Source organism: Nerophis ophidion, linkage group LG08 (genome assembly GCF_033978795.1).
Source record: "Nerophis ophidion isolate RoL-2023_Sa linkage group LG08, RoL_Noph_v1.0, whole genome shotgun sequence".
Classification (NCBI taxonomy): domain Eukaryota; kingdom Metazoa; phylum Chordata; class Actinopteri; order Syngnathiformes; family Syngnathidae; genus Nerophis; species Nerophis ophidion.
The window spans coordinates 15,415,004-15,440,828 of NC_084618.1; the positions used below are offsets into that span (position 1 = coordinate 15,415,004).

Consider the following 25,825-nt stretch of genomic DNA (forward strand, 5'->3'; position numbering starts at 1 on the left):
GACAAGAATATAAGTTGGTGTATTACCTGATTCTGATGACTTGCATTGATTGTAATCAGACAGTATAGTGCTGATAACGTCCCGGTTTTCAAATGGAGGAGAAAAAAAGTTCCTCTTTTCTGTCTAATACCACATGAAAGTCGTTGGTTTTTGGCATCTTATTTGTCCAGCTTCCATATTCGTTTTTATACACTTTTTACAAGAAATGCATTGGCGGCAAACTCTGTAGCTTGCTCGCTTGTTTGCTCTGGCTTCCGGAGACTCTTATTTTGTTAGCGCAGGCGCGATGGAGCGGCGCTTTTATTGTGAAGACAGGAACTGTGTGATCGGTCTTTAGGCTTTTGACGGGAAGTACGGTTGAAATAAAAAAGTGTCTTTTTTCCTTTACACTTTTGATTGATTGGTTGATTGATTGAAACTTTTATTAGTAGATTGCACAGTACAGTACATATTCCGTACAGTTGACCACTAAATGGTAACACCCCAATAAGTTTTTCAACATGTCGAATTCTACGTGTGACGGTCACGTGACCACCTGGCTCTGTTTGATTGGTCCAACGTCACCAGTGACTGCATTTGATTGGTGAAAAGCAGGCATGTGTAGTTCCTACTTTGAATGCGTGTCTGACAAAATCAAAACAAACCAAACGTGCATTAACAGATCGATAAAAAAAAAAGTAGCGAGTAGCGACCTGATTGCAGATAAATGGAGCGAAGTAAAAGTAGCGTTTCTTCTCTATAAATATACTCAAGTAAAAGTAAAAGTATGTTGCATAAAAACTACTCTTAGAAGTACAATTTATCCCAAAAGTTACTCAAGTAGATGTAACGGAGTAAATGTAGCGCGTTACTACCCACCTCTGCACACGACCATAGAAACACCAGCACTGTGAGAGAATCAACCAGACTATCTCAATGGGTCGCGACAATGATTTGCAAATCCTTTTCAACTTGGATTTAATGGAATAGACTGCAAAGACAAGATATTTCATCTTCACACTTAGAAACTTCTTTTTTGTTGCAAATAATCAGGAACTAATGGCAGCAACGCATTGTTTACCAGTGTGTTCCATGACCTTTCCTTTGAACAACACTCAGTGCAGGTTTGGGAACTTAGGAGACACATTTTTGAAGTGGAATGCTTTCCCATTCTTGCTTGATGTACAGCAATGGTTCCCAAACTTTTGCAGGCTGGCGCCCCCTTGGCTCCCCAGTGAATTCCTAGCGCCCCCCCCCCCCCCCCCCAGACACATATGGAAACAAACACCTCTTTCTTGTTATTTGGTATGCTGCAATTTGAAAAGAGAAAGGTTAAACACAAATGTGTATTTCACAAATAAAACCCAATTTAGTAAACCAATGTATTTTTTAGCAGTTTTAACTGTTTCAGCAACATAGAATGGTAAATAAACATTCCACCAGTGACCTTCATTGTCTCACACTTAATATTAACGGGATGGATGTGCTTGGTGCAGGGACATAAGCTTCTCAACATCAGGCTGGAACTCACTAAGAAGAAGTCGTAGATCCCCGCGGTCAGTCATTTTCAGTCGGTTTCTTTGCTTGGAAAGAAGCAAGGCGACTGCACTGAAGCCCCGTTCTACTAAATATGATGTTTCAGATATTCCACACTATATTGCCGACACTTCTTTTTTGTTTGCTGTACCAAGGCCATACTTTATTCTGGAACAAAAAAAATAAAACCATGTAAAATACAGCATTTTATCGCATTTCATAAATAGGCCTACTTAAAGACAAAAATGACAACATTGAAGGTATGAAAAGCAATTTACCCTCTCACGTATTCATTTTCTTCCATTTAAGGGACGGCGTGGCGCAGTGGGAGAGTGGCCGTGCGCAACCCGAGGGTCACTGGTTCAAATCCCACCTAGACCCAACCTCGTCACGTCCGTTGTGTCCTGAGCAAGACACTTCACCCTGGCTCCTGATGGGTGCTGGTTGGCGCCTTGCATGGCAGCTCCCTCCATCAGTGTGTGAATGTGTGTGTGAACGGGTAAATGTGGAAGTAGTGTCAAAGCGCTTTGAGTACCTTGAAGGTAGAAAAGCGCTATACAAGTACAACCCATTTATTTACTCACAGAAAATGGTGGCGGATGTGATCTAATGACACACGCGCGAACACGCATATATGCACACACACATGCACACACAGGTACAAAGTCATATACATTCGTAACAATATATATGAGTGAATGCACCACCCTAACCAGCTCAACACAACACAACACAACACGGCGCGTTCTGGCGAGTCCCCAATTTCATGTTGACTTGAACTCAAGATGATGTTGACCGCCAGAATGCGGTTTTTATTATAAGATAAAATTCTGAACATTACAAGCTTGAAATTACAAACCTGAGCTTTTCAATCAATCAATCAATGTTTATTTATATAGCCCCAAATCACAAATGTCTCAAAGGACTGCACAAATCATTACGACTACAACATCCTCGGAAGAACCCACAAAAGGGCAAGGAAAACTCACACCCAGTGGGCAGGGAGAATTCACATCCAATGGGACGCCAGTGACAATGCTGACTATGAGAAACCTTGGAGAGGACCTTAGATGTGGGCAACCCCCCCTCTCTAGGGGACCGAAAGCAATGGATGTCGAGCGGGTCTAACATGATACTGTGAAAGTTCAATCCATAGTGGCTCCAAGACAGCAGCGAGAGTTCAGTTCAAGCGGATCCAAGACCGCAGCGAGAGTCCCGTCCACAGGAAACCATCTCAAGCGGATCAGCAGCGTAGAGACGTCCCCAACCGATACAGGCGAGCGGTCCATCCTGGGTCCCGACGAGCGGTCCATCCTGGGTGTCGACTCTGGACAGCCAGTACTTCTTCCATGGTCATCGGACCGGACCCCCTCCACAAGGGAGGGGGGGACATAGGAGAAAGAAAAGAAGCAGCAGATCAACTGGTCTAAAAAGGAGGTCTATTTAAAGGCTAGAGTATACAGATGAGTTTTAAGGTGAGACTTAAATGCTTCTACTGAGGTAGCATCTCGAACTGTTACCGGGAGGGCATTCCAGAGTACTGGAGCCCGAACGGCTTTTGTAGTCTATGCTGTCGGATCTGACTGGGCCAGAGCGGCGTGTGGTAACCGGACCCTGATGCGTCGTCCACTGACTCGTCCTGCTGCACGTGTTGTGTACAAATCGTCAAACAAACGTTCGAACTTCTGACTTCGACTTCGGACTGCCGCCCCCCTACCGCCCCCTTCTTCCTCACCGCCCCCCCCCAGATCTTTCCACCGGTGCGGTACCGCCCACTTTGGGAACCACTGATGTACAGCTTAAGTTGTTCAACAGTCTCCTGCCTCAAATTTTAGACTTCATATTGCATCAGGTCTGGACAACAGGCAGGCCAGTCTAGTACCCGCACTCTTTTACTATGAAGCCACGCTGTTGTCAATCAATCAATCAATGTTTACTTATATAGCCCTAAATCACTAGTGTCTCAAAGGGCTGCACAAACCACTACGACATCCTCGGTAGGCCCACATAAGGGCAAGGAAAACTCACACCCAGTGGGACGTCGGTGACAATGATGACTATGAGAACCTTGGAGAGGAGGAAAGCAATGGATGTCGCGCGGGTCTAACATGATACTGTGAAAGTTCAATCCATAATGGATCCAACACAGTCGCGAGAGTCCAGTCCAAAGCGGATCCAACACAGCAGCGAGAGTCCCGTTCACAGCGGAGCCAGCAGGAAACCATCCCAAGCGGAGGCTTGCAACTCCTGGCTTGCATTGTCTTGCTGAAATAAGCAGGGGCGTCCATGATAACAACATATGTTGCTCCAAAAGCTGTATGTACCTTTCAGCATTAATGGTGCCTTCACAGATGTGTAAGTTACCCATGCCTTGGCTTTTCAACCTTGCCTCCTAGAACAATCCGGATGATTCTTTTCCTCTTTGGTGCGGAGGACGCGACGTTCACAAAAAACAATTCGAAATGTAGACTTGTCCGACCACAGAACGCTTTTCCACTTTGCATCAGTCCATCTTAGATGAGCTCGGGCCCAACCCTGGGTGTTGTTGATAAACGGCTTTGGCTTTGCATGATAGAGTTTTAACTTGCACTTACAGATGTAGCGAGCAACTGTAGTTACTCACAGTGGGTTTTCTGAAGTGGTCCTGAGCCCATGTGGTGATGTCCTTTACACACCGATGTCGCTTTTTGATGCCGTACCGCCTGAGGGGATGGAAGGTGCGTGATATCATGGCGTACGTGCAGTGATTTCTCCAGATTCTCTGAACCTTTTGATGACATTACGGAGCGTAGATGGCGAAATCCCTAAATTCCTTGCAATAGCTGGTTAAGAAATGTTCTGAAACAAATTGCTCAGGCATTTGTTGACAAAGCGGTGACCCCTCGCCCCGTCCTTGTTTGTGAATGAGTGAGCATTTCATGGAAGCTAATTTTAGAGCCAATCATGGCACCCACCTGTTCCCAATTAGCCTGTTCACCTGTGGGATGTTCCAAATAAGTGTTTGATGAGCATTCCTCAGCTTTTTTGAAACACGTCACAGGCATCAAATTCCAAATGAGCTAATATTTGCCAAAAAACAACAAAGTTTGTCAGTATGAAGATGAAATATCTTGTCTTTGCAGTCTATTCAATTGAATGTAAGTTGAAAAGGATTTGTTGTATTCTCTTTTTATTTCGCATTTACACAACGTGACAACTTCACCGATTTTGGAGGTTTGTATTTACCATTTACCAAAGAATACTTAGCAAGAATCAGTTTGAATCTGAATCGAATCGTAACCACGGCAAACTGACGGAACCCGGAGATGTTGAAAGTTTCCTAGCTCCACATAACAAACACCAACTTTCTGTTCAACCAAGCAGCTTTTCTGTGTCCTCGTGTGTTGCCAACCTGCCGACACGCACACACACTGTCACTAGCCGTGTGGTGCACCCGCTTTAGTGTGACTAAACACATTAACTTTACCTGCCAGGTCGCTACAATCATTTAAAAACAAAAATAAAACCCAGTTTACCTTGTCGGGGAATGATCTTGGGCGTGCGAAAAGGAAGAGATAAGCGGAAGTTTGCTCTATTGGTCAGTTAGCATTGTAGCTTAAAACTTTATGGGAGGATTTAATGAAACTTTCTGCAAATGTCAGAAATGGGACAAGGAACAAGTGATTAGATTCTGGAAATGATCTGGATACTTTCTATCACCTTAAGTTTATGTTACAAGGCTGAACTTTTATCTCTGTGTACATGCCACAGGCTAGTTAGCAACATAGCTCAAAAAGTTATTGGCGAATTTTGATAACATTTTCAGAAAATGTCTGAAATCGGATAAGGACCAAGTTATGGAATTTTTGGGGTGATCTAGATAAGTTTTACCACCTTACCTTATGTTTATGTTAGGCTGCACTTTTCAGTGTGTTTGTATATCTCACTGGTAGTTGGCTAGTTAGCAACATAGCTGAAAAAGTTGTTGGCGAATTTTGATAACATTTTCAGAAAATGTCTGAAATCGGATAAGGACCAAGTTATGGAATTTTTGGGGTGATCTAGATACGTTTTACCATTTTACCTTATGGTTATGTTAGGCTGCACTTTTCAGTGTGTGTACATGTCACGGGAAGTTGGTTAGTTAGCAACATAGCTCAAAACGTTGTTGTCGGATTTTGATTAAAACTTTAAAAAAATGTCCAAAATTGGATGAAGACCAAGTGATTGAATTTTTGGGGTGATCTAGATACTTTCTACCAGGTTATCTTAAGTTTGTTATGTTTAACTTTTATCTGTGTGTATATGTCACTGGTAGTTAGTTAGTTAGCACCATAGCTCAAAAAGTTGTTGGCGAATTTTGATAACATTTTCAGAAAATGTCTGAAATCGGATAAGGACCAAGTTATGGAATTTTTGGGGTGATCTAGATACGTTTTACCACCTTACCTTATGTTTATGTTAGGCTGCACTTTTCAGTGTGTGTATATGTCACTGGTAGTTGGTTAGTTAGCAACATAGCTCAAAACGTTGTTGTCGGATTTTGATTAAAACTTTCATGAAATGTCCAAAATTGGATGAAGACCAAGTGATTGAATTTTTGGGGTGATCTAGATACTTTCTACCACTTTACCTTATGTTTGTTAGACTGAACTTTTCAGTGTGTGTATATGTTGGTTAGTTAGCAACATAGCTCAAAAAGTTGTTGGCGAATTTTGATAACATTTTCAGAAAATGTCTGAAATCGGATAAGGACCAAGTTATGGAATTTTTGGGGTGATCTAGATACGTTCTACCACCTTACCTTATGTTTATGTTACAAGGCTGAACTTTTCAGTGTGTGTATATGTCACAGGTAGTTGGTTAGTTAGCAACATAGCTCAAAAAATTGCTGGCGGATTTTGATGAAACTTTCAAGAAATGTCTGAAATGGGGTAAAGACCGAGTGATTGAATTTTGAATGTGATTTAGATACTTTCTACCACCTTACCTTATGTTTATGTTAGACTGAACTTTTCAGTGTGTATTTATGCCCCCGGTAGTTGGCTAGTTAGCAACATAGCACAAAAAGTTGTTGGCGGATTATGATTAAAACTTTCAATAATGTCCGAAATCGGATAAAGACGAAGTTATTGAATTTTGAGTGTGATTTAGATACTTTCTACCACCTTACCTTATGTTTATATTAAGCTGAACTTTTCAGTGTGTGTATATGTCACTGGTAGTTGGTTAGTTAGCAACATAGCTCAAAAAGTTGTTGGCGAATTTTGATAACATTTTCAGAAAATTTCTGAAATCGGATAAGGACCACGTTATGGAATTTTTGGGGTGATCTACATACTTTTTACCACCTTACCTTATGTTTATGTTACAAGGCTGAACTTTTCAGTGTGTGTATATGTCACTGGTAGTTGGCTAGTTAGCAACATAGCTCAAAAAGTTGTTGGCGAATTTTGATAACATTTTCAGAAAATGTCTGAAATCGGATGAGAACCAAGTTATGGAATTTTTGGGGTGATCTAGATACGTTTTACCATTTTACCTTATGTTTATGTTAGGCTGCACTTTTCAGTGTGTGTAGATGTCACTTGTAGTTGGTTAGTTAGCAACATAGCTCGAAAAGTTGTTGTCGGATTTTGATTCAAACTTTCATGAAATGTCCAAAATTGGATAAAGACGAAGTTATTGAATTTTGAGTGTGATTTAGATACTTTCTACCACCTTACCTTGTGTTTATATTAAGCTGAACTTTTTAGTGTGTGTATATGCCACTAGTAGTTGGCTCGTTAGCAACATAGCTCAAAAAGTTGTTGGCGAATTTTGATAACATTTTCAGAAAATTTCTGAAATCGGATAAGGACCACGTTATGGAATTTTTGGGGTGATCTACATACTTTTTACCACCTTACCTTATGTTTATGTTACAAGGCTGAACTTTTCAGTGTGTGTATATGTCACTGGTAGTTGGCTAGTTAGCAACATAGCTCAAAAAGTTGTTGGCGAATTTTGATAACATTTTCAGAAAATGTCTGAAATCGGATGAGAACCAAGTTATGGAATTTTTGGGGTGATCTAGATACGTTTTACCATTTTACCTTATGTTTATGTTAGGCTGCACTTTTCAGTGTGTGTAGATGTCACTTGTAGTTGGTTAGTTAGCAACATAGCTCGAAAAGTTGTTGTCGGATTTTGATTCAAACTTTCATGAAATGTCCAAAATTGGATAAAGACGAAGTTATTGAATTTTGAGTGTGATTTAGATACTTTCTACCACCTTACCTTGTGTTTATATTAAGCTGAACTTTTTAGTGTGTGTATATGCCACTAGTAGTTGGCTCGTTAGCAACATAGCTCAAAAAGTTGTTGGCGAATTTTGATAACATTTTCAGAAAATGTCCGAAATCGGATAAGGACCAAGTTATGGAATTTTTGGGGTGATCTACATACTTTTTACCACCTTACCTTATGTTTATGTTACAAGGCTGAACTTTTCAGTGTGTGTATATGCCACTGGTAGTTGGTTAGTTAGCAACATAGCTCAAAAAGTTGTTGTCGGATTTTGATTAAAACATTCATGAAATGTCCAAAATTGGATGAAGACCAAGTGATTGAATTTTTGGGGTGATTTAGGTACTTTCTACCAGGTTATCTTATGTTTGTTATGTTTAACATTTCTCTGTGTGTATATGTCACTGGTTGTTGGTTAGTTAGCAACATAGCTCAAAAAATTGCTGGCGGATTTTGATGAAACTTTCAAGAAATGTCTGAAATTGGGTAAAGACCGAGTTATTGAATTTTGAATGTGATTTAGATACTTTCTACCACCTTACCTTATGTTTATGTTAGACTGAACTTTTCAGTGTGTATTTATGCCACTGGCAGTTGGCTAGTTAGCAACATAGCACAAAAAGTTGTTGGCGGATTATGATTAAAACTTTCAAGAAATGTCCGGAATCGGATAAAGATGAAGTTATTGAATTTTGGGTGTGATCTAGATACTTTCTACCACTTTACCTTATGTTTGTTAGACTGAACTTTTATCTGTGTGTATATGCCACTAATAGTTGGTTAGTTAGCAACATAGCTCAAAAAGTTGTTCGCAAATTTTGATAACATTTTCAGAAAATGTCTCAAATCGGATAAGGACCAAGTTATGGAATTTTTGGGGTGATCTACATACTTTTTACCACCTTACCTTATGTTTATGTTACAAGGCTGAACTTTTCAGTGTGTGTATATGTCACTGGTAGTTGGCTAGTTAGCAACATAGCTCAAAAAGTTGTTGTTGGATTTTGATTAAAACTTTCATGAAATGTTCAAAATTGGATGAAGACCAAGTGATTGAATTTTTGGGGTGATCTAGATACTTTCTACCAGGTTATCTTATGTGTGTTGTGTTTAACTTTTATCTGTGTGTGTATATGTCACTGGTAGTTGGTTAGTTAGCAACATAGCTCAAAAAGTTGTTGGCGAATTCTCATGAAACTTTCAGAAAATGTCCAAAATATGATAAAGACCAAGTGGTTGAATTTTGGGGGTGATCTAAATACTTTCTACCAGGTTACCTTATATTTATGTTAGGCTGAACTTTTCAGAGTGTGTATATGCCACTGGTAGTTGGTTAGTTATCAAAATAACTAGAAAAATTGCTGGCGGATTTTGATGAAACTTTCAGGAAATGTCTGAAATCGGGTAAAGACCGAGTTATTGAATTTTGGATGTGATCTAGATACTTTTTACCACCTTACCTTATGTTTTTTAGGCTGAACTTTTCAGTGTGTGCATATGTCACTGGTAGTTGGCTAGTTAGCAACATAGTTCAAAAAGCTGTTGAAGGATTTTGATTAAAACTTTCAAGAAATGTCCGAAATCGGATAAAGACCAAGTGATTGAATTTTGGGGGTGATCTAAATACTTTCTACCAGGTTACCTTATGTTTATGTTAGGCTGAACTTTTCAGTGTGTGTATATGCCACTGGTAGTTGGTTAGTTAGCAACATAGCTCAAAAAGCTGTTGGCAAATTTTGATAAAACTTTGAAGAAATGTCCGAAATCGGATAATGACCAAGTGATAGAATCTTGGGTGTGATCTAGATACTTTCTACCACTTTACCTTATGTTTGTCAGGCTGAACTTGCCTCTGTGTGTATATGCCATTAGTAATTGGCTAGTTAGCGACATAGCTCAAAAAGTTGTCGGCAAATTTTGATAACATTTTCAGAAAATATCCGAAATCGGATAAGGACCAAGTTATGGAATTTTTGGGGTGATCTAGATACTTTCTACCACCTTACCTTATGTTTATGTTAGGCTGAACTGTTCAGTGTGTGTATATGCCACTGGTAGTTGGTTAGTTAGCAACATAGCTCAAAAAGTTGTTGGCGAATTTTGATAACATTTTCAGAAAATGTCCGAAATTGGATAAGGACCAAGTTATGGAATTTTTGGGGTGATCTAGATACTTTTTACCACCTTACCTTATGTTTATGTTAGGCTGAACTTTTCAGTGTGTGTATATGCCACTGGTAGTTGGTTAGTTAGCAACATAGCTCGAAAAGTTGTTGTCGGATTTTGATTAAAACTTTCATGAAATGTCCAAAATCGGATAAAGACGAAGTTATTGAATTTTGAGTGTGATTTAGATACTTTCTACCACCTTACCTTATGTTTATGTTAGGCTGAACTTTTCAGTGTGTGTATATGTCACTGGTAGTTGGTTAGTTAGCAACATAGCTCAAAAAGTTGTTGGCGAATTCTCATGAAACTTTCAGAAAATGTCCAAAATATGATAAAGACCAAGTGGTTGAATTTTGGGGGTGATCTAAATACTTTCTACCAGGTTACCTTATGTTTATGTTAGGCTGAACTTTTCAGAGTGTGTATATGTCACTGGTAGTTGGTTAGTTATCAAAATAACTAGAAAAATTGCTGGCGGATTTTCATGAAACTTTCAGAAAATGTCCAAAATATGATAAAGACCAAGTGATTGAATTTTGGGCGTGATCTAGATACTTTCTACCAGGTTATCTTATGTTTGTTACGTTTAACTTTTCAGTGTGTGTATATGTCACTGGTAGTTGGTTAGTTAGCAACATAGCTCAAAAAGTTGTTGGCGAATTTTGATAAAACTTTGAAGAAATGTCCGAAATCGGATAAAGACCAAGTGATAGAATCTTGGGGGTGATCTAGATACTTTCTACCAGTTTATCTTATGTTTGTTATGTTTAACTTGTCTGTGTGTATATGTCACTAGTAGTTGGTTAGTTAGCAACATAGCTCAAAAAGTTGTTGGCGGATTTTCATGAAACTTTCAGAAAATGTCCAAAATATGATAAAGACCAAGTGATTGAATTTTGGGGGTGATCTAGATACTTTCTACCAGGTTATCTTATGTTTGTTACGTTTAACTTTTCAGTGTGTGTATATGTCACTGGTAGTTGGTTAGTTAGCAACATAGCACAAAAAGTTGTTGGCGAATTTTGATAAAACTTTGAAGAAATGTCCGAAATCGGATAAAGACCAAGTGATAGAATCTTGGGGGTGATTTAGATACTTTCTACCAGGTTATCTTATGTTTGTTATGTTTAACTTTTCTGTGTGTGTATATGTCACTGGTAGTTAGTTAGCAACATAGCTCAAAAAGTTGTTGGCGGATTTTGATTAAAACTTTCAAGAAATGTCCGAACTCTGATAGACCATTTTGGGGGTGACTGTGTAGATTCAGGATATTTTTGCTCCTGGGAGATAAGACCTGGCAGAGGTCTGTGCTCTCCGACTGCTGTCCTAGTTATGTTTTGTAAAGATTACATTTTTGACATGCCGCTTATGTTCCTCCCAGGTGGCCTTAGAGGAGCGCCTGGAGCGGCTGAACGGCGACCTGGGCTCGCTCCGCATGACCCTGAAAAGATTCCACGTCTTGCGCTCCTCCGCCACCACATAGCCACGTCTGTCTCCGCCACCACATAGCCATGTCCGTCTCCACCACTCGGAGGCTGGATGGTCCTTCATCCACCGCCGCGTCTCCTACTTGACATACACCTCTTCGACTCGGGGAAACTTTTTGATACATCTTTTGGAGTATATATTTTTGACTACGACACAAATTTGTAGATTCATTGCCTTTTTATCAAGAAAAAAAAAAGTTTTCAGCCAGCAGGGTAACTTTACACCGCCTCTATTTTTTTTTTTTTCATCCTTTTCTTCTTGTTTACGTTGACTTTAAGGCCAAATGACTGAAGGAACCAAGGATTTTGACATGTTTACTCGTTCACTTGACATTCCATCTTTCTTTTTTGCAATAGGAAATGTTTATATATATTTTTGGGGCGGAAGGACTGGAGCCTCCCTGAAGAAGAAGAAGAAGAAGAAGCCAGCACACACATTTTGTCAATTGGACCTATAAATATTATATTATAGTAAGACTTGCACAATAAATACAGTTTGTTTTGTATGACTACTGAATGAGTCCATATGTGTGTGTTTCTAGATGTTGAACTTCTCTGTCCAGTAATAATAAAGTCCAGTAAATAATGGTGGTAAGTTGTGAGTTCAAACCCCGTCCGAGTCATACCAAAGACTAAAAAAACGGGAGCCATTACTTCCCTGCTTGGTGCGCAGCATCAAGGGTCGGAATTGGGGGTTAAATCACCAAAAATGATTCCCCGGGCGCGGCCACCGCTGCTGCTCACTGCTCCCCTCCTCCCATGGGAAGAGGGGAGCAAATGCAGAGGATAACTTTGGGTATTATCTTCGACCCAACTCTCTCCTTTGAGTCACACATTAAAAGCGTTACTAAAACGGCCTTCTTTCATCTCCGTAATATCGCTAAAATTCGCTCCATTTTGTCCACTAAAGACGCTGAGATCATTATCCATGCGTTTGTTACGTCTCGCCTCGACTACTGTAACGTATTATTTTCGGGTCTCCCCATGTCTAGCATTAAAAGATTACAGTTGGTACAAAATGCGGCTGCTAGGCTTTTGACAAGAACAAGAAAGTTTGATCATATTACGCCTGTACTGGCTCACCTGCACTGGCTTCCTGTGCACTTAAGATGTGACTTTAAGGTTTTACTACTTACGTATAAAATACTACACGGTCTAGCTCCAGCCTATCTTGCCGATTGTATTGTACCATATGTCCCGGCAAGAAATCTGCGTTCAAAAGACTCCGGCTTATTAGTGATTCCTAGAGCCCAAAAAAAGTCTGCGGGCTATAGAGCGTTTTCCGTTCGGGCTCCAGTACTCTGGAATACCCTCCCTGTAACAGTTCGAGATGCTACCTCAGTAGAAGCATTTAAGTCTCACCTTAAAACTCATCTGTATACTCTAGCCTTTAAATAGACCTCCTTTTTAGACCAGTTGATCTGCCGCTTCTTTTCTTTCTCCTATGTCCCCCCCTCCCTTGTGGAGGGGGTCCGGTCCGATGACCATGGATGAAGTACTGGCTGTCCAGAGTCGAGACCCAGGATGGACCGCTCGTCGGGACCCAGGATGGACCGCTCGCCTGTATCGGTTGGGGACATCTCTACGCTGCTGATCTGCTTGAGATGGTTTCCTGTGGACGGGACTCTCGCTGCTGTCTTGGATCCGCTTGAACTGAACTCTCGCGGCTGTGTTGGAGCCACTATGGATTGAACTTTCACAGTATCATGTTAGACCCGCTCAACATCCATTGCTTTCGGTCCCCTAGAGGGGGGGGTTGCCCACATCTGAGGTCCTCTCCAAGGTTTCTCATAGTCAGCATTGTCACTGGCGTCCCACTGGATGTGAATTCTCCCTGCCCACTGGGTGTGAGTTTTCCTTGCCCTTTTGTGGGTTCTTCCGAGGATGTTGTAGTCGTAATGATTTGTGCAGTCCTTTGAGACATTTGTGATTTGGGGCTATATAAATAAACATTGATTGATTGATTGATACATTTCAGCACACCTGGTGTGTGTGTGACTATCATTGCTACTTGCATGTGGCCCCCGGGCCTTAATTTGCTGGGCTCTGCTCAAGACAGCAGCGACACTCAACAACGACACGTTATTCGCAGACTCTAATTACTGGTTTGCGAAAAATATTTTTAACCCAAATATGTGAAATCACCCCACGCCACCCCGAAAGGGACAAGCGGTAGGAAATGGATGGATGGATGGATAATCTCCCAGGGCACACCAGACTGTGTCTCATTGTACAGGGGTTTCCAAACTGAGGGCCCCACACAGAAATATTAAGGCATGCAGCGGCCATTTTGAGAGTTTTCATTTTCAAAGCATAACAAAATATATGGATTTTTTTTTTTTTTACCGGGGGCCATAAAGGGTGTAAGTCACTAAAATGTTAAAAACAAGTCAAATTATTATTTGTTTTTTAATGATTTAACGCTTACAGTAAAGCTCTACAATATATAAACTTCGGGTTGATATTATGCCTTTTTTGTCAAAGACAACTTTGTTTTTTTAATAATAAAACTGAAATATGCTTCAGTATTTCCCCTTCTGCCCAAAACATTCAGACAGCAATGTTTGATGTGAAGTAATTACAGCCTTAAAAATATCAATAATGCAGGACACCATTGATTTTAATTCATTAATCTTTTTGAGTAAAAGATAAATAAAATCTCATTAAATATGTTTGGGATCCAAAAGGTGCCCCACTCATAAAGTGATACATTTTCATTAGTTTTTTTTAACTTAAGTTACAAGATCAACTTCAGATATATTTTACGTTTGAACTTTTATTTTGTTTGTTTTTTTATGCTCTTTTGTCAAAGAAAACAATGTTTTTTATGGCAACCACACAATATATGCAATATTTTCCACATTAAACATTTTACAGTGAAATATTTGAAATAATTAGAGCCTTGAATAGATCAATAATTCATTATTACTAAAACGACCTTCTTTCATCTCCGCAATATCGCTAAAATTCGCTCCATTCTGTCCACTAAAGACTTGAATCATTATCCATGCGTTTATTACGTCTCGTCTCGATTACTGTAACGTATTATTTTCGGGTCTCCCCATGTCTAGCATTAAAAGATTACAGTTGGTACAAAATGCGACTGCTAGACTTTTGACAAGAACAAGAAAGTTTGATCACATTACGCCTGTACTGGCTCACCTGCACTGGCTTCCTGTGCACTTAAGGTGTGACTTTAAGGTTTTACTACTTACGTATAAAATACTACACGGTCTAGCTCCATCCTATCTTGCCGATTGTATTGTACCATATGTCCCGGCAAGAAATCTGCGTTCAAAGGACTCCGGCTTATTAGTGATTCCCAAAGCCCAAAAAAAGTCTGCGGGCTATAGAGCTTTTTCCGTTCGGGCTCCAGTACTCTGGAATGCCCTCCCGGTAAAAGTTCCAGATGCCACCTCAGTAGAAGCTTTTAAGTCTCACCTTAAAACTCATTTGTACACTCTAGCCTTTAAATAGACTCATCCTTTTTAGACCAGTTGATCTGCCGTTTCTTTTATTTTTTCTTCTATGTCCCACTCTCCCTTGTGGAGGGGTCCGGTCCGGTCCGATCCGGTGGCCATGTACTGCTTGCCTGTGTATCGGCTGAGGACATCTCTGCGCTGCTGATCCGCCTCCGATTGGGATGGTTTCCTGCTGGCTCCGCTGTGAACGGGACTCTCGCTGCTGTGGTGGATCCGCTTTGGACTGGACTCTCGCGACTGTGTTGGATCCATTATGGATTGAACTCTCACAGTATCATGTTAGACCCGCTCGACATCCATTGCTTTCCTCCTCTCCAAGGTTCTCATAGTCATCATTGTCACCGACGTCCCACTGGGTGTGAATTTTTCCTTGCCCTTATGTGGGCCTACCGAGGATGTCGTAGTGGTTTGTGCAGCCCTTTGAGACACTAGTGATTTAGGGCTATATAAGTAAACATTGATTGATTGATTGATTAGTGTTAGATATTTTTTTTATTTTTTTTGGCGCAATGGCCAAAAAAAAGAAAAAATAAGATAGACAAAAGAAAAACAACAGCCAACTTTTTCTAGTTAGATTGCACCTTATTCCACTTTTTTTTTTTTATGTTTTTTTTTATTTATTTTTGCAATAGCATTTCCAGAAAGTGTGGCGGGCCACAAACGGCCCCCGGTCCGTACTTTGGACACGCCTGTCATACTAGTTGGAAAAACACTGCTCTATTTTCATCTCCAGTTAATCCAGCTGTTTTCCCTCCTTGCAGTACCGCTTTTTAGCCACTGAGTGGCGCCATTTCCCCTTCATCTTTTCTTCTTCCGCCGTCAACCGGAGCCGTGAGAACAGCACCGACACTGTCACACCGGAACCGGACGATGGAGGGACAAGAGCCGCATTAGAGGAGGAGAACCCGCCGCCAGCACGAGGAGGGAGGCCAGAGCGAACCCGGACGTCCGACCTCCGAGCTCCGAGCTCCTCCGCCGCCCGGCCGCCTCGACGCGCGGGTGCGGGAGGCAGCGATGCGGCTTGGACGCTCCGACCTCGGCCAGCCGAAGCCCAACCGGGACCGGTAAACGTTGGACTGTATCAGGTGAGTTCCACCCCGTGGGAAACATTGCCACGTTAGTAATGAAAATGACGTCAAACGGGCTTAACGAGGCGGCATTTGGGCGGTTGTTACAGGGCCGGTCCGAGCGAAGTCGACGCCCCGGGGGACTTTTTACCGTGCCACCCCTAAAAAACAACGATTAGTCTGCTGTTGGTTTAAAAAATAATAATAATTGTGACTTTAATAGTCCAATCAACAAAATAGAACCATCACTATGATTTACATGAAACAAAGTAATACATATTTGGTAGATTATTTCCTTATATAAAAGATGAGTGTTATCAAGCATGCTTGGCAACATATTACACACCTTTAATAACTGTAGTCTTGTTTATTAGCTAGCCCATCCACTACCGAGTAAAATTCAGACTCACAGAACGGAACTAAAACTGAACTGGCCACAAAGTAAACAAAAACAGAATGCTGGATGACAGCAAAGACTTACCGTGGAGCAAAGACGGCGTCCACAATGTTAAGTTAAAGTATGGGTTGTACTTGTATAGCGCTTTTCTACCTTCAAGGTACTCAAAGCGCTTTGACACTATTTCCACATTCACCCATTCACACACACATTCACACACTGATGGAGGGAGCTGGCATGCAAGGCGCCAACCAGCACCCATCAGGAGCAAGGGTGATGTGTCTTGCTCAAGGACACAACAGACAGGACTTTTTTAATAGTAAAATTAGGAATAATTATTTGCAAATGGACTTGTTTCCTCCTAATATTATGTTTTTATTCTATTAAAATAAAGATTTTAGTTTGTAGTAATATCACGACTTTATTGTACAAAAATTACAAATGTATTTTTTTCAAATTAGCAAATGTTTTCCCTAGTAATTTTAAGGCTTTCATTCCACAAAAATTCCAAATATGTTATTTTCAAATTTGGACATTTTCCTTGTAATATTATACCTTTTTATTATCGTAAAATTAAGGTATTTATTTCAAGTAATAATATGACTTTATTTTAGTAGAATTGTGAATTATATAAATGTTTATGGCGCTGCGATGAGGTGGCGACTTCCACCTGATTGTAGCTGAGATAGGCGCCAGCGACCCCAAAAGGGAATAAGCGGTAGAAAATGGATGGATGGATAAATATTTCTACAAATATCATTTATATAAATATTATATAAATGATATTATGGTAATATAAGGACTTTATTCTTTTCAAATTGACTTTATTCCTTGTTATAATGTGCTTTTATTCTGATAAAATGAAGATTTTTGTTTGTAGTAATAATATGACTTTATTGTAGTGAAATTATGAATGTATTCTTGTCAAATTACAACACATTTTTTCCACTTGTAAATTTGTCTTTTATTTTACTAAAATTTTAAGTCCATTCTTGTCTAATTTGGACAGTTTTCCTTGTAATATTATTCCTTTATCATCGTAAAATTAAGTTTTTTTTCTAGTAATAATATGACTTTATTGTAGTAGTATATATATATATATATATATATATATATAATTTTATTCTTGTCAAATATATATATATATATATATATATATATATATATATATATATATATATATATATATGATATTATAGCAATATAACGATGTTGTTCTTTTCAAATTGATTTTGTGACTTGTAATAATTTGTCTTTGTTCTAATAAAATGAAGATTTTGGTTTGGCATAATATTATGACTTTATTGTAATAAAATTATAAATGTATTCTTGTGAAATTAGAACATATTTTCCCCTTGTAAATTTATGTCTTTAATTTTACTAAAATTCTAAGTTTATTCTTGTCAAATTTGGACATTTTTCCTTCTAATATTTTGCCTTAATTATTGTAAAAAAAAGTTTTATGTTTCTACTAATATTATGACTTTATTTTAGTAAAATTTGTGTTTCATTCTTCTCAAATTTGGACATCTATTCTTTGTAATATTTTGCCTTTATTCTAGTGAAACGAAGATTTTTGTTTGTACTAATATTCTGACTTTATTTGAATACAATTTTAAATATATTTTTGTAAAATTTGTGAAAAATTTTTCTTTTATTCTAGAAAAAATAGGACTTATTTTTTTCAAATTGACTTGTTTCCTTGTAATATTATGTTTTTATTCTAATAAAATGAATATTTTTGTTTGTAGAAATATTATGACTTTATGGTTGTAAAATTATAAATGTATTCTTGTCAAATTAGAACATATTTTCCCCTTGTAAATTTATGTCTTTAATTTTACTAAAATTCTAATTTTATTCTTGTCAAATGTGGACATTTTTCCTTCTGATATTTTGCCTTAATTATTGTAAAAAAAAGTTTTATGTTTCTACTAATATTATGATTTTATTTTAGTAAAATTTGTGTTTTATTCTTCTCAAATTTGGACATCTATTCTTTGTAATATTTTGCCTTTATTCTAGTGAAACGAAGATTTTTGTTTGTACTAATATTCTGACTTTATTTGAATACAATTTTAAATACATTTTTGTAAAATTGGTGAAAAAATGTTCTTTTATTCTAGAAAAATTAGGACTTACTCTTTTCAAATTGATTTGTTTCCTTGTAATATTATGTTTTTATTCTAATAAAATGAATATTTTTGTTTGTAGAAATATTATGACTTTATGGTTGTAAAATTATAAATGTATTCTTGTCAAATTAGGAAACGCTTTCCCTTGTCTTTGTATGGCTTTTATTCTACAAAAATTATAGATTTATTTATTTATTTTTTGTTGTATTTTAATGCTTTTTCTAGTAAAATAAACATATTTTCTAGTAATATAAAGACTTTCTTGTAGCACCATTTTAAATGTATTTTTGTTAAATGTGGACATTTTTCTTACAGTACTACTATGCTAGTCTAATATAATAAAAAATTCCAGTAACTTAATGACTTTATTGAAAATACAATTCTAAATGTATTCTGCTCAAATTAGGAATTTTCCTTTTCTAAGTTTTTTTTTTTCTTGTAAAATTATGCCTTTATTCTAGTAAAATGAAGATTTTTGTTTGTAGTAATTATTTGACTTTATTTGAGTAAAATTATAATTTTATTCTTGTCAAATTTGGACATCTATTCTTTGTGATATTATGCGTTTATTTTTGTTAAAACAACATTTTTTTTTCTAGTAAAAAACTATATTGTAGTAAAATGATCAATGTATTTTTGTCAAATGTAGACATTTTTTTCTTGTATTTTTACGCTTTTATTCTAGTCAAATTAGGATGTTTTTTAATCGTAAAATGAAGATTTATTATTTTCAGATGGAATTGTTTCATTGCAATAGTATGCTTTTATTCTATTAAAATGAAGATTTTGGTTTGTAGTAATATTATGACTTTATTAGAGTGAAATTATAAATGTATTCTTGTCAAATTAGAACATATTTTCCCCTTGTAAATTTATGTCTTTAATTGTACTAAAATTCCAAGTTTATTCTTGTCAATTTTGGACGTTTTTCCTTCTAATATTTTGCCTTAATTATTGTAAAAAAAAGTTTTATGTTTCTACTAATATTATGACTTTATCTTAGTAAAATTTGTGTTTTATTCTTCTCAAATTTGGACATCTATTCTTTGTAATATTTTGCCTTTATTCTAGTGAAACGAAGATTTTTGTTTGTACTAATATTCTGACTTTGTTTGAATACAATTTTAAATACATTTTTGTAAAATTTGTGAAAAAATGTTCTTTTATTCTAGAAAAATTAGGACTTATTCTTTTCAAATTGACTTGTTTCCTTGTAATATTATGTCAAATTAGGATTTTTTTCCCCCCTGTAATATTATGCCTTTGTTCTTGTAAAATTAAGATTGTTGTTAGTCGTAATATTTGGACTTTATTGTTGTAACATTATACATTTATTCTTGTTATATTAAAACATATTTTTCCCTTAATAATTGTATAACTTTTATTCGACTGAAATTGTAAATTTAATCTTGTCAAATTTGTTTTAACATTTTAGGGCCTTTTATTTCAGCAAAATGCATATTTATTTGGTGGTAATATCAGGACTTTATTGTAGTAAACAATATAAATAAAAGTATATTGGCTTGCTAGCCTCTCTCGTGCTAACCATGCTAATTCCGGGTTTGAAGCTCCAGCGTCAAGATGATTATTTACATTTTTGATAAGGACGATGTGCTTCTGCAGTTGGATTGTGCAGAGAAGGAAGATGGAGCCTGGCAGGATGTGATTATCGGGCGGAATGATTGGCTTTGCGCTAATGAATGTTGTTAGGAAATAGCCAAAGGAGAAAGAGTGAGTCATGGTATTGATCGCTGCCACACACACACACACACACACACACACACACACACACACACACACACACACACACACACATACACACACACACACACACACACATGCTTGTATTTCTGACCTTCTTGGGACCGCCTACCTCTTTGGGACCACCCTTTCTAGATATATAAAGATGTGTATTTACAACATTAATATGATATACATACTATGCTAATAAAAAAAGTTAAAATTTTATTTTATTTCATTTAATTTTTTAATTTTTTTGTTTGTATTTGGTTTTTAATCTTCTTTTTTTTTTGTAATTATTATTATTTTATTTTTTTTGTATTCATTATTTACTTCAACTTATTACAGTATGTCTCTATGTACATCTATCCATCCATTTTCTACAACTTGTCCCTTTCGGGTTCATTTATTTTTTATTTTTTAAATTAATTGTGGCCAAAGGGGGCGCATTTCAATTTCTTACACACACTTGTTATTTCATATGTTGACCAGAGGGGGAGCACTTCAAATATCTTACACACACACTTATTTCATATGTTGACCAGCGGGGGAGCACTTCAAATTTCTTACACACACTTGTTATTTCATATGTTGACCAGAGGGGGAGCACTTCAAATTTCTTACACACACTTGTTATTTCATATGTTGACCAGAGGGGGATCACTTCAAATGTTTACGCACACTTGTTATTTCATATGTTGACCAGAGGGAGAGCACTTCAAATTTCTTACACACACTTATTTCATATGTTGACCAGAGGGGGAGCACTTCAAATTTCTTACACACACCTGTTATTTCATATGTTGACCAGTGGGGGAGCACTTTAAATTTCTTACACACACTTGTTATTTCATATGTTGACCAGCGGGGGAGCACTTCAAATTTCTTACACACACTTGTTATTTCATATGTTGACCAGAGGGGGAGCACTTCAAATTTCTTACACACACTTGTTATTTCATATGTTGACCAGAGAGGGATCACTTCAAATGTTTACGCACACTTGTTATTTCATATGTTGACCAGAGGGAGAGCACTTCAAATTTCTTACACACACTTATTTCATATGTTGACCAGAGGGGGAGCACTTCAAATTTCTTACACACACCTGTTATTTCATATGTTGACCAGTGGGGGAGCACTTTAAATTTCTTACACACACTTATTTCATATGTTGACCAGAGGTGGAGCACTTCAAATTTCTTACAAACACTTGTTATTTCATATGTTGACCAGAGGGGGAGCACTTCAAATTTCTGACACGCACTTGTTATTTCATATGTTGACCAGAGGGGGAGCACTTCAAATGTTTACGCACACTTGTTATTTCATATGTTGACCAGTGGGGGAGCACTTCAAATTTCTTACACACACTTGTTATTTCATATGTTGGCCAGAGGTGGAGCACTTCAAATTTCTGACACGCACTTGTTATTTCATATGTTGACCAGAGGGGGAGCACTTCAAATGTTTGCGCACACTTGTTATTTCATATGTTGACCAGAGGGGGAGCACTTCAAATTTCTTACACACACTTCTTATTTCATATGTTGACCAGAGGGGGAGCACTTCAAATTTCTTACACACACTAGTTATTTCATATGTTAGCCAGAGGTGGAGCACTTCAAATTTCTTACACACACTTGTTATTTCATATGTTGACCAGAGGGGGAGCACTTCAAATTTCTTACACACACTTATTATTTCATATGTTGACCAGAGGGGGAGCACTTCAAATTTCTGACACACACTTGTTTTTTCATATGTTGACCAGAGGGGGAGCACTTCAAATGTTTACGCACACTTGTTATTTCATATGTTGACCAGAGGGGGAGCACTTCAAATTTCTTACACACAATTGTTATTTCATATGTTGACCAGAGGGGGATCACTTCAAATGTTTACGCACACTTGTTATTTCATATGTTGACCAGAGGGAGAGCACTTCAAATTTCTTACACACACTTGTTATTTCATATGTTGACCAGAGGGGGAGCACTTCAAATTTCTTACACACACTTGTTATTTCATATGTTGACCAGAGGGGGATCACTTCAAATGTTTACGCACACTTGTTATTTCATATGTTGACCAGAGGGAGAGCACTTCAAATTTCTTACACACACTTATTTCATATGTTGACCAGAGGGCGAGCACTTCAAATTTCTTACACACACTTATTTCATATGTTGACCAGAGGGGGAGCACTTCAAATTTCTTACACACACTTGTTATTTCATATGTTGACCAGTGGGGGAGCACTTTAAATTTCTTACACACACTTATTTCATATGTTGACCAGAGGTGGAGCACTTCAAATTTCTTAAAAACACTTGTTATTTCATATGTTGACCAGAGGGGGAGCACTTCAAATTTCTGACACGCACTTGTTATTTCATATGTTGACCAGAGGGGGAGCACTTCAAATGTTTACGCACACTTGTTATTTTATATGTTGACCAGAGGGGGAGCACTTCAAATGTTTACGCACACTTGTTATTTCATATGTTGACCAGAGGGGGAGCACTTCAAATTTCTTACACACACTTGTTATTTCATATGTTGGCCAGAGGTGGAGCACTTCAAATTTCTGACACGCACTTGTTATTTCATATGTTGACCAGAGGGGGAGCACTTCAAATGTTTGCGCACACTTGTTATTTCATATGTTGACTAGAGGGGGAGCACTTCAAATTTCTTACACACACTTGTTATTTCTATGTTGACCAGTGGGGGAGCACTTCAAATTTCTTACACACACTTGTTTTTTCATAGGTTGGCCAGAGGTGGATCACTTCAAATTTCTTACACACACTTGTTATTTCATATGTTGACCAGTGGGGGAGCACTTCAAATTTCTTACACACACTTATTTCATATGTTGACCAGCGGGGGAGCACTTCAAATTTCTTACACACACTTATTATTTCATATGTTGACCAGAGGGGGAGCACTTCAAATTTCTTACACACACTTGTAATTTCATATGTTGACCAGAGGGGGAGCACTTAAAATGTTTACACACACTTATTATTTGATATGTTGACCAGAGGGGGAGCACTTCAAATTTCTTACACACACTTGTTATTTCATATGTCGGCCAGAGGGGGAGCACTTCAAATATCTTACACACACTTGTTATTTCATATGTTGACCAGAGGTGGAGCACTTCAAATTTCTTACGCACACTTGTTATTTCATATGTCGGCCAGAGGGGGAGCACTTCAAATGTTTGCGCACACTTGTTGTTTCATATGTTGGCCAGAGGTGGAGCACTTCAAATTTCTTACACACACTTGTTATTTCATATGTTGACCAGTGGGGGAGCACTTAAAATTTCTTACACACACTTATTTCATATGTTGACCAGAGGGGGAGCACTTCAAATTTCTTACACACACTTGTTATTTCATATGTTGACCAGTGGGGGAGCACTTCAAATTTCTTACACACACTTATTTCATATGTTGACCAGAGGGGGAGCACTTCAAATTTCTTACACACACTTGTTATTTCATATGTTGACCAGTGGGGGAGCACTTCAAATTTCTTACACACACTTATTTCATATGTTGACCAGAGGGGGAGCACTTCAAATTTCTTACACACACTTGTTATTTTATATGTCGGCCAGAGGGGGAGCACTTCAAATATTTACGCACACTTGTTATTTCATATGTTGACCAGAGGGGGAGCACTTCAAATGTTTACGCACACTTGTTATTTCATATGTCGGCCAGAGGGGGAGCACTTCAAATGATTGTGCACACTTGTTATTTCATATGTCGGCCAGAGGGGGAGCACTTCAAATTTCTCACACACACTTATTATTTCATATGTTGACCAGAGGGGGAGCACTTCAAATTTCTTACACACACTTGTTATTTCATATGTTGACCAGAGGGGGAGCACTTCAAATATTTACGCACACTTGTTATTTCATATGTTGACCAGAGGGGGAGCACTTCAAATTTCTTACACACACTTGTTATTTCATATGTCGGTCAGAGGGGGAGCACTTCAAATTTCTTACACACACTTGTTATTTCATATGTTGACCAGAGGGGGATCACTTAAAATTTCTTACACACACTTGTTATTTCATATGTTGACCAGAGGGGGAGCACTTCAAATTTCTTACACACCCTTGTTATTTCATATCTTGACCAGAGGGGGAGCACTTCAAATTTCTTACACACACTTGTTATTTCATATCTTGACCAGAGGGGGAGCACTTCAAATTTCTTACACACACTTGTTATTTCATATGTTGACCAGTGGGGGAGCACTTCAAATTTCTTACACACACTTATTTCATATGTTGACCAGAGGGGGAGCACTTCAAATGTTTGCGCACACTTGTTATTTCATATGTCGGCCAGAGGGGGAGCACTTCAAATTTCTTACACACACTTGTTATTTCATATGTTGACCAGATGGGGAGCACTTCAAATTTCTTACACACACTTGTTATTTCATATGTTGGCCAGTGGGGGAGCACTCCAAATTTCTTACACACACTTGTTATTTCATATGTTGGCCAAAGGTGGAGCACTTCAAATTTCTTACACACACTTGTTATTTCATATGTTGGCCAAAGGTGGAGCACTTCAAATTTCTTGTACACACTTGTTATTTCATATGTTGACCAGAGGGGGAGCACTTCAAATATCTTACACACACTTGTTATTTCATATGTCGACGAGAGGGGGAGCATTTCAAATTTCTTAAATACGCTTGTTATTTCATATGTTGTGTTGCGTGTGTGTGTGTGTCTTTGTGTACACGGGAGACCTTGTATAGTGGGCAAGGTCTAAAAATAGCCTGCAGACCTTTGTGACCCTCACAAGGCACAAAGGAGGCTCTAAAGGTCAACAGGAAGTCCTGCCTCTTTTCCTAGCGCAGCACGGCATCCCGCCACTCAGTGTGCACACACTTGAGTAACACCTGTGCAGGTGCAGTGTGGGAGGGGCTAAAGACATGCTGACTAAGCAGGAAGTGTCTTTCAAAAAGCAGGAAGTGCTTATACAAACCCCGTTTCCATATGAGTTGGGAAATTGTGTTTGATGTAAATATAAACAGAATACAATGATTTGCAAATCATTTTCAACCCATATTCAGTTGAATATGCTACAAAGACAACATATTTGATGTTCAAACTCATAAACATTTAATTTTTTTGCAAATAATCATTAACCTTAGAATTTGATGCCAGCAACACATGACAACGTAGTTGGGAAAGGGCATGTTCACCACTGTGTTACATCACCTTTTCTTTTAACAACACTCAATACACATGAAATTATTTAACATTCTTGCTTGATGTACAGCTTAAGTTGTTCAACAGTCTTGTTGTCGTATTTTACGCTTCATACCGCGACACACATTTTCGATGAGAGACATGTCTGGACTGCAGGCGGGCCAAGAAAGTACCCGCACTCTTTTACTACGAAGCCACGCTGCTGTAACACGTGGCTTGGCATTGTCTTGCAGAAATAAGCAGGGGCGTCCATGATAACGTTGCTTGGATGACAACATATGCTCCAAAACCTGTATGGACCTTTCA

At 38.1% G+C, this 25,825-nt stretch overlaps 2 protein-coding genes across 5 annotated transcripts in view; both read left to right on the forward strand.

Annotated features, from left to right (window-relative positions):
• Positions 1-11,955, forward strand: part of LOC133557398 (M-phase phosphoprotein 9) — an 88,601-nt gene extending 76,646 nt beyond the window's left edge. For all 3 annotated transcript variants that reach the window (XM_061907817.1, XM_061907819.1, XM_061907818.1), the window contains exon 23: positions 11,333-11,955. In XM_061907817.1, the coding sequence (XP_061763801.1) occupies positions 11,333-11,460 (128 nt within the window). In that variant the 3' untranslated portion in view covers positions 11,461-11,955. The remainder of the gene's footprint in view (positions 1-11,332) is intronic.
• Positions 11,956-15,723: 3,768 nt separating this feature from the next.
• The window catches only part of LOC133557399 (membrane-associated phosphatidylinositol transfer protein 2-like), a 116,032-nt gene continuing 105,930 nt past the window's right edge, over positions 15,724-25,825 (forward strand). For both annotated transcript variants that reach the window (XM_061907822.1, XM_061907823.1), the window contains exon 1: positions 15,724-16,005. The gene's annotated coding sequence lies outside the window, so the exon portion shown is untranslated. The remainder of the gene's footprint in view (positions 16,006-25,825) is intronic.